At 40.0% G+C, this 8,708-nt stretch overlaps 1 protein-coding gene across 1 annotated transcript; it reads left to right on the top strand.

The window, feature by feature from the left end:
- The first annotated feature begins 6,223 nt into the window (after nt 1-6,223).
- Nucleotides 6,224-7,186, top strand: OR6T1 (olfactory receptor family 6 subfamily T member 1). The gene has a single exon (XM_003129966.3). The coding sequence runs from the start codon at nt 6,224-6,226 to the stop codon at nt 7,184-7,186; it is 963 nt and encodes a 320-aa protein (XP_003130014.1).
- Nucleotides 7,187-8,708: the final 1,522 nt, after the last annotated feature.

The following is an 8,708-nucleotide window of genomic DNA, read 5'->3' as shown; positions in this document are numbered from 1 at the left end:
TCCTCTAGATAAGGAGATTATCTGTCATAGTTCACAGAAGTCTCACTCCAATTGGAATTTATATCAGTTAGGTTTCAGTAAAGGAAATAAACAATTCCAGAAATGTTAAGCAAGGAGGATTATAGGACTTAAGTACTTACAAAATCTCCAGATGTGCTTAGGAAATGGACTCTAGATTGGGACTCCAGGATTGATTCCCAGTGCTCTACTGATCTGGCCCAACAAGGGGAGAAGAATAAAAGTGGAAAGAACTCATTCACAGTAACCACCAAGGTATTCAGCACCCCTGGAGCACACTTGCTGTCATTCCTGAAAATCAGAGTGAGGCTGGCTCTTCACAGACTCCTCTCTCCCATGTTAAAATTGGACAGCTTTTATTGACCTCATCATTCTTCCTCATTTAATGAGGTGAGGACTGAGAACTCTAGAATGTTTGAAAATTTTTCTCTAGACAGATAACTCTGATCAGGCAAAATTATCTATTTTCTATTTTAAACCATAATTTCTTTAGCATATGAACTGGTAAGAGTATCATAAAATAGCTTCTTGCGTTCAAGTAGAGAGAAAAAAAAAAAACATATTAACTAAAAATCACCAGTACACAATTTGACATCATTTATATTTCCTAATTCCAAACTAGGTCAGGTCAGCCAACCATCAACAGAACTTTTAAATATGGCCTTTAAATGTCATTGGATATCTATTAAGCTAATACTATTTACAATTTCACATGAAGTTTTTCAGTAGAAGTGCACCAAAAAGGGGCAGACTTAGAACAGTGTTCTTCTAATGGGCTTTAAGTTTGTCATTTATTAGGAGAACGAGGAATGGAGTACACAGAAGGAAAAAAAAAAAAAGCAGATACTCTGACATTACAGAATTTGTTTAAATGAAAAGAGAATTTTTTTTCTACTTGATGATGAGAAGGATTCAAATAATGTTTCTAATCTGCATTGATCACATTGATGCAAACTATATAAAATCCATTCTCTGGGAAGCCCTGAGAAATCCATTTTGCAGATGAAGAAACTAAAACTCAGAGAATTAAGTAACATACTCAAGTTCATGCAACTCGTACTAGTACATGCCATAACCACTATGTGACTCAGTAACCAGTATTCATTAAAACAAGGTCTGTTTTGTTTTAATGCCAAATACATACACATATTCAATTTTGATAATTCCATTTAATTGCCAGTATACTCAAGGCCCCACTGAGTTACTACTTAGTTTAAGAGAATTTTCCAAAATTTGAATGCAACAGCAAATTTTCTTCTACTCTGCACTTTTGATTAAAGTATAGTTGTCACTCTCTGACAAATTTCAAACTCATCCCCTACAGCCTCAAAGGACTAATTACATGGTTTATCTTTAATAAAGTTGAGGCAAAGTTTTTCCCTCTGGGGATTTAAAAGTAAGTTCAAGTAAATTTTAATTGGGTGTGTTAAGAAATAATCATAAAAAGTGACGGGAACTTCTCTCTGAACACTCCAAGGGGCTTTACTTGGTATCACTTGAAGCAAAAAGACCCGCTGATACGAGAAGCCTTCTGTGTGCTTCACTGGCCAGAAACGGGACGTATAGGTCCTCTGAGTGTGCATTCTCCAAACTGGACAGAGGAAGAAGCCTGGGAAATGCAACATCAGAACAGGTACAAGCATCAACATACATCAGCCTCCTAACATGGACAACTTTATTCTTACCCCTGACTTAAGAGTTGGACATAGACTTGTTAGAATTAAATGCTGTTTATACACACTTTAGAGCATTCAGATTTGCAGTACTGAACAAGATAGTACATTTCATTGTTTACATCAGTACAATTTCTGTTTTTCTAGGGAAGGCAGTAGTGAGAACTCTTCACTCCTTTCTTTGGCTGTTGAGTTCTACATACAAAGATCAACACTTGAGCCCATAAAGCACAGTGCTGTACTTTGGAAAGCTCTGGTTTTTATGCTTTGAACGCCCAGGTAATGAGACTAACAACCTCCTCTTTCATTAAGGCCTCAAGTACCAAGCCCCCAGCTTTTGGCAAACTTTGTATTTCTCACTGCAGTTTTATGTAAAGATCAAGTTTTTTATGTAAATGGGCAACCAGTAACCTACTGTGTATGAGAGAGAACAAGACTCGAAGCTCTGCCTCAAACGGCACAATTTCAGTGAACTTTTCATTCCGCAATTATATGTAGGTCATTTTATCTTAAAGTCTTTAAGAATGGGGGAGTTCCTGTCGTGGCACAGTGGTTAACGAATCTGACTAGGAACCATGAGGTTGCGGGTTCGGTCCCTGCCCTTGCTCAGTGAGTTAACGATCCGGTGTTGCCTTGAGCTGTGGTGTAGGTTACAGACGCGGCTCGGATCCCGTGTTGCTGTGGCTCTGGCATAGGCTGGCGGCTACAGCTCCGATTTGACCCCTAGCCTGAGAACCTCCATATGCTGCGGGAGCGGCCCTAGAAAAGGCAAAAAAAAAAAAAAAAAAAAAATTCTGTAAGAATGGAATTATTTCTATTAATAAGCAACTAACTCAAAATATTTACATCTCTTTTTAAATGAATACATTAAAAAGATTAGTGGAAAAATATTCACATTTTTTAAATTAACACATTAAAAAGATTATTGGAAAATTACTAACAAGAATATCATAAAAAGATATATTATGGCACTGCTAGAAGAGATGGGAAGGATCCAAAGATGAAGTTTAAATTTCTTCTGTCTCAAGAGACAACTCAGCTCATATTCCTATGAGTCATTAATCTATCGGGTCTAAATCATTCTTCCATTCAACAAACAGTATGCTCTGGTCTTTCTATCTTTAAAGCAGAAAATATCTATATAATAATATATAATATATAATAATGTATTTTAAAATAGTATTCTACTAATCAAGAATGAATAAGTTTTATAATCTCATTTTCCTATTGGAAAATTCAAAAGGTTCAGTCCTTTAGGTTACTTGAAACCTAAAAGACTTACATTCCTTTTTGATCTGGAAAAACTCACACTTAAATGTTAAGTTAAATGTTATTATATTTGGGATGGATGGGCAATGGGGTCCTACTGTACAGCACAGGGAAGCGAATATGGAAAAGGAGCCCACCTCCTGGGTGTGGGGAGTCATGACTGGGGCCAGGACACCTACCTTCCAACGCTCTGGAGGAAGAGCTGAGAGGCTCTGGAATAAGCCAAAGTCTGATACACATGCTTGGGGATAGTCTCATTTCTGCAGGACTAAAGCTTTAAACTCTAGCAGTTAATTTCTAGAAGCAGAATTCCTATCATTAGCCAGCCAATGAAGCAAGATAGCAAAAGGAAGACAATACCAAATCAAATTTGTAATCACAAACTCTCTCTCATCTAAGACATTATTGTTTGGCCATTAACAGTGCAGGCTCTGAAAGCAAACTTTCTAAAATCCCAGTCTCTACTAGTCGCTAGATATAGGTGCTTAATCTAATTCCATTTCTCTTTACCATAGGATGGAGGCAATGTTTACCTTGTATGCTTGCTGAGAGATTTGATAAGAAAATGAATGCAAAGTTCTTGACTTGTAGTAACTACTCAATAAATGCTAGTTGTTTTTATTATGATGAGGCATTATTTTACTGTGGCATTCCAAATCAACGCCCCTTTTTCCCCCTGGCAGGTTCAACTTTCAAGTTCAAACAGCTACATTTCCGAGCATCGTGGTCCAACACCAGGGTCAGATAAGCTTAAGTGTGCATCTCTGCATCTGAGGTGTTTTAAACCTTTTGTGTTCCAATTTGCTCAGTTGTAAACTGGACAATAATACAGCTATGGAACTGTGTAAATCAAGTTGCTGTGTAGATTGAATGTTAAAATGCAGCTATGCCTGTGTGTCCCTCATAACTCTAATTCCGTTCATTGATTCTTATCTTGCCAAGCAGTGTTCTTAGCACAAAGGTCATGAGAACAAGAAACCATTTTCTTCTTTTTTTTTTTGTCTTTTTGTCTTTTTGTCTGTTGTTGTTGTTGTTGTTGTTGCTATTTCTTGGGCCGCTCCCTCGGCATATGGAGGTTCCCAGGCTAGGGGTTGAATCGGAGCTGTAGACACCGGCCTACGCCAGAGCCACAGCAACGTGGGATCTGAGCTGCATCTGCAACCTACACCACAGCTCACGGCAACGCCGGATCGTTAACCCACTGAGCAAGGGCAGGGACCGAACCCGCAACCTCATGGTTCCTAGTCGGATTCGTTAACCACTGCGCCACGACAGGAACTCCAAGAAACCATTTTCAACAGTAAAATTAACAATGTCTAACCATGTGACTTTAGGCAAGTCTTCCTAGACAGTAAGTTGGTAACCAACAATATTATTTGGAGTTTCAAAATGATAAATTTTAAACCAGTGTACACAGGGGCTCTGCTGTTATTGTGTTGAGTAATAAACAGCCAGCCAACTGATGAACTTACTCTTTTGTAACAGTAGCTAAGAGCTAATAGTAAAGGCATGAAAGCTAGGCTTTTTAAGCTACTTTTAATCCTAATACTTACCTGATATTTTGCAAAGAGAGTTAACACATTTCCCTTATCTGAAAGGATTGTCTTATCCTAAAACAGTGCTCCAGCATCTTTTTCTTAGCTTTATTGAGGTCTTTCTTTGATTTTGGAGATACAGACTCTAGGCTAGCCAAATGAAGCTTTATAATTAGCTAGCTACTCAAGTCCCAGGACTTGTTCCTGCCAAAACTGACATAAACAAAATATGTCCTGAGTGTATCTCTCTTTCACTCTTGGATCAAGATTTTTTTGCCTCAGCTGATCATTTTTGTCAAGGTTGCTTCAGGAAGAATTGAGAAAATACTTGTGCACCCTGTTTCTAATGCTGGAAACCTATAACAATAGATGGTCCTGGTTTTTTTGTTTGTTTGTTTGTTTGTTTGTTTTTGCTTTTTAGCGCCAAACCCCCAGCATACAGAGGTTCCCAGGCTAGGGTTCCAATCAGAGATATAGCTGCCAGCCCACACCACAGCCACAGAAATGCCAAATCCAAGCTGGATCCTTAACCCACTGAGCAAGGCCAGGGATCAAACCCACATCCTCATGGATCCTAGTCGGGTTGGTTAACCACTGAGCCATGACAGGAACTCATGGTCCTGGATTAAACTTTGCCAAAGCTCTCAGCACTTCATTCCTTGTCATCTGAATGGAGAAATGTAATGATTATTTGCATTCTTCTTGTCTTAGAATGTTTTCCCACATTGTCTAATTTACAGACAAGATCTATGAAATTCAGAGTATTTGGTGCTGGATATGAAAAAAAGAAAGAATGAAAGAAAGATCCTGGAATCAAGATGTCTAGTGAAACCTAATCTTTCAATACTTAAGGATGCATGTCACAAGATGCCAAAAACTCCAAGGACAAAATGAAGATATTTCCAAATTAAGGCAAAAATTGAAGAGGCAAGTTTACACATCCTATCTCTTTTGATAATGTTCCTCTCCCTCCCCATCTTATGTCATGAGAATGTTGGGGAGCTAGGTTGACAGAAGGCTAGCAAATGTAACAGCAGGAAAAGAGATTTCTTGTAATCTAAAGAGGGTGATCTGGTAAAAAAAAAAAAAATCAACATCAACATCAACAAAAAAACATGACTGGGCAGGGGCTTTGCATAGTCCATTCCATGTGGCTCTCTGGCTAAGGAAAATAAAATCTTTAAAGATAATGAAAACCCCAATTTTTATTCTGTTGTTTTTGTTAAGCCAGGATGAAGAAGAACTGCCAACACTAAAAGAATTAGAGTTCTTGACATAAGTAAGATTTCTGTCCATGATGCATTTATTCTGTAAGGTCTTCTCTGGCACCTCCACTCTTCAGACACGTGGCATGAAATCCTGCTTCTACCACCTGTTCCCGGTTTGGTCACAGAAGAGTTCTTTATACTTTGGTCATCCTTTCCTTACCCATAAGATGAGCACAGTAAAACCTATCTTTAAGGGCAGCTGTGAGAGGAGGCACTTCATGCCAATTTCCTAATATATAATTGATGTTTAATATCATCCATGTTATTACTGGCATACTGCTGGCTATCATAATCGGTTTCTTTCTGTTACTCACTTGCAGGCAGAAATCTAGATCAAGTCTCAAAATGTAAGGAATTGCTAGGTTGGCAATATTATGTCATCAACTGATTAAAGTATTGGTAGCCATGGACCAATGGACCAAAAATGAATTTGTTTCATTTCCCCTTCAGGTGACTGGAGATGAGTCCTGAGAACTGGACTCAGGTAACAGGGTTTGTCCTTCTGGGTTTCCCCAGTAGCCACACTCTGAAGTTCCTGCTGTTCCTGGGCTTGTTGGGGATCTATGTTGTCACAGCCACTGGCAACCTGCTAATCATTGGGCTCAGCTGGATGGACAGACGCCTGCACACACAGATGTACTTCTTCCTGCGGAACCTGTCCTTCCTGGAGCTGCTACTCGTGTCTGTTGTGGTTCCCAAGATGCTTGTCATCATCCTCACAGGGGATCACTCCATCTCATATGCCAGCTGCATGATCCAGTCCTACCTCTACTTCCTCCTAGGCACCACTGACTTCTTCCTCTTAGCTGTCATGTCTATGGATCGCTTCCTGGCAATATGCCGGCCGCTCCACTATGAGACCCTGATGAGTGGTCATGTCTGCTCCCAACTGGTACTAGCCTCCTGGCTAGCTGGCTTCCTTTGCATCCTTTGCCCCACCATCCTCATGGCCAGCCTACCATTCTGTGGTCCCAATGATATTGACCACTTCTTTTGTGACAGTTGGCCCTTGCTGAGGCTTTCCTGTGGGGACACCCGCCTGCTGGAGCTGGTGGCTTTTGTGCTGTCCACGTCAGTGCTGCTGGGCTCGCTGGCACTTATCTCAGTTTCCTATGCCTGCATTCTTGCCACTGTTCTCAGGGCCCCCACAGCTTCTGAGCGAAAGAAAGCATTGTCCACTTGTGCCTCACATCTTACAGTGGTGGTCATTGTCTATGGCAGCTCCAGTTTTCTCTATATCCGTATGTCAGAGGCTCAATCCATGCAGTTCAACAAAGGTGCCTCGGTCCTGAGCTGTATCATCACACCCCTCCTGAACCCATTCATCTTCAGTCTTCGCAATGAGAAAGTGAAACAAGCCCTAAGAGATGCCCTGAGTGGGCTCAGGCCCATGGATGTGGGAGACGATGAGGGTCACAAGTAAAAGGCAATATTCCTCTTAGATTGGGCAACTAAGCGAAGTTCAAATCACTTAGGCAGTGTCTTGTACTTTTCTCAGATAATAAAAGAATTGTCTTCATAAATACACAATACAAAATATGCAGGTCAGCCTTAATTTTCCACCCTCAAATCTTCCTTATGTCTCCACCTCCCCACACAAAAAGTTGATCCAATTGGTCAAATTTCAAAATTCCAGTTAGGACACATTTCTTTTGATGTGTGTTGTGTAATCGTGTGATCTCTGCTCAGAAAGGCTGCTCCTCTTCTTCCTCACATGCTTAAGCATACCTATTACTGCTTCCTGTATCCAAAGCCAATCAGGGATGCTAAAATACGGAGATTCAGATTTGAGTACAGAGGTGAGTAAGAAGCCCACTGGGGCCTTCTATCTAGATGGAGTATGGGAAACAATATTATCCAGAACTTCTGTATTGGGAAATCAAATTCTGGCTGCAGTAATAAATGTTTCTTTGATTCTTATTTGCTATAAGTCTTTATATGAGTAGTAGCTCCTGTAGGAATCTCACAAAGGAAAAATACTGAGGTCAGTGAAGTTTCTGGATATCCCTAATTTCCAAATCAAAGTCTACCTAATAGATTCTAAATACAGGGGTAATCATTCCATCATCCCTTTAGGAAATATTATTAATTACCTAATATGTTTTAGGGACTGACCTGGAAAGGGAAGGGATGGGACTAGGGTGATCCAAGGAAGATGTCTAGGGCACAGACCTTAAAGAGACACATGCCCATGTGGTTGTGCAAGAACAGGGTCAGGCTATGCACAAACTTGAGAGTGAATGCCTCCTCAGTACTGCACTTGAAGCTGCTGCTCCTGGATCTAGGCTCTGGAGCTAAGCCCTGGGGATACAGTAGAAAACAAGGTAGACATAGTTCTCACTTTTATGGAATTTATAGTATCATTGGGATGCCTGGCAAAAAAAAAAAAGTAAATGCACAAGCCAGTATTTAGTAATAAGTTATGCAAATGCTTTTGAGAAAAGAGCTGAGTTTTGTTAGAAGGACTAATAAGGATAAGTAATTTGGATTAAAAATCAGGGAACCCAACTCTGAGGAAGTGTCCTTTAAACTGAGGCCTGCCACTGAGCAGGAGTTAGCCAGGAAAAAGTAGCAGAGGAGCATTCCAGAGAAAGTGAGCAGTACTTGCAAAGAAAAGAGGAAGTGAGAGAAACAAGTGTAAATGAGGAATGGACCTGGAGAAGTGATCTGAGGTCAGTTCAGACAGCATATTATCTATAAGGTATACATGCATTTTTGTTCCTTTTTAAAGGCAATTAAAGTCTTTGAAAAGTTTTAAGCCAGGGGCTGATCAAATCATACTTTAAAAGACCAATCAGCATTGTGGGGACAATTGATTAGAGGGAGGAAAAAGAGGATTTTAGAGAACCAACTGGGAAATTATTGCATAGCCTAGGCAACAGATGTGCTAGTTATGACTTTATTGACTTGACTATGGAAGTTGAGAGAAATGGACAATGCACATA

Source organism: Sus scrofa, chromosome 9, assembly GCF_054392235.1.
Source record: "Sus scrofa isolate SSC_HxYL_T2T_F1_AM1 chromosome 9, Sscrofa_HxYL_maternal_Yorkshire_Landrace_v2.0, whole genome shotgun sequence".
In the NCBI taxonomy this organism is placed as follows: Eukaryota; Metazoa; Chordata; class Mammalia; order Artiodactyla; family Suidae; genus Sus; species Sus scrofa.
This window is presented reverse-complemented; position numbering and strand designations above follow the sequence as displayed.

What these genes read in the sequence shown, in the direction of transcription:
- OR6T1 (XM_003129966.3), top strand. Translation starts at nt 6,224, where the DNA reads ATGAGTCCTGAGAACTGGACTCAGGTAACAGGGTTTGTCCTTCTGGGT.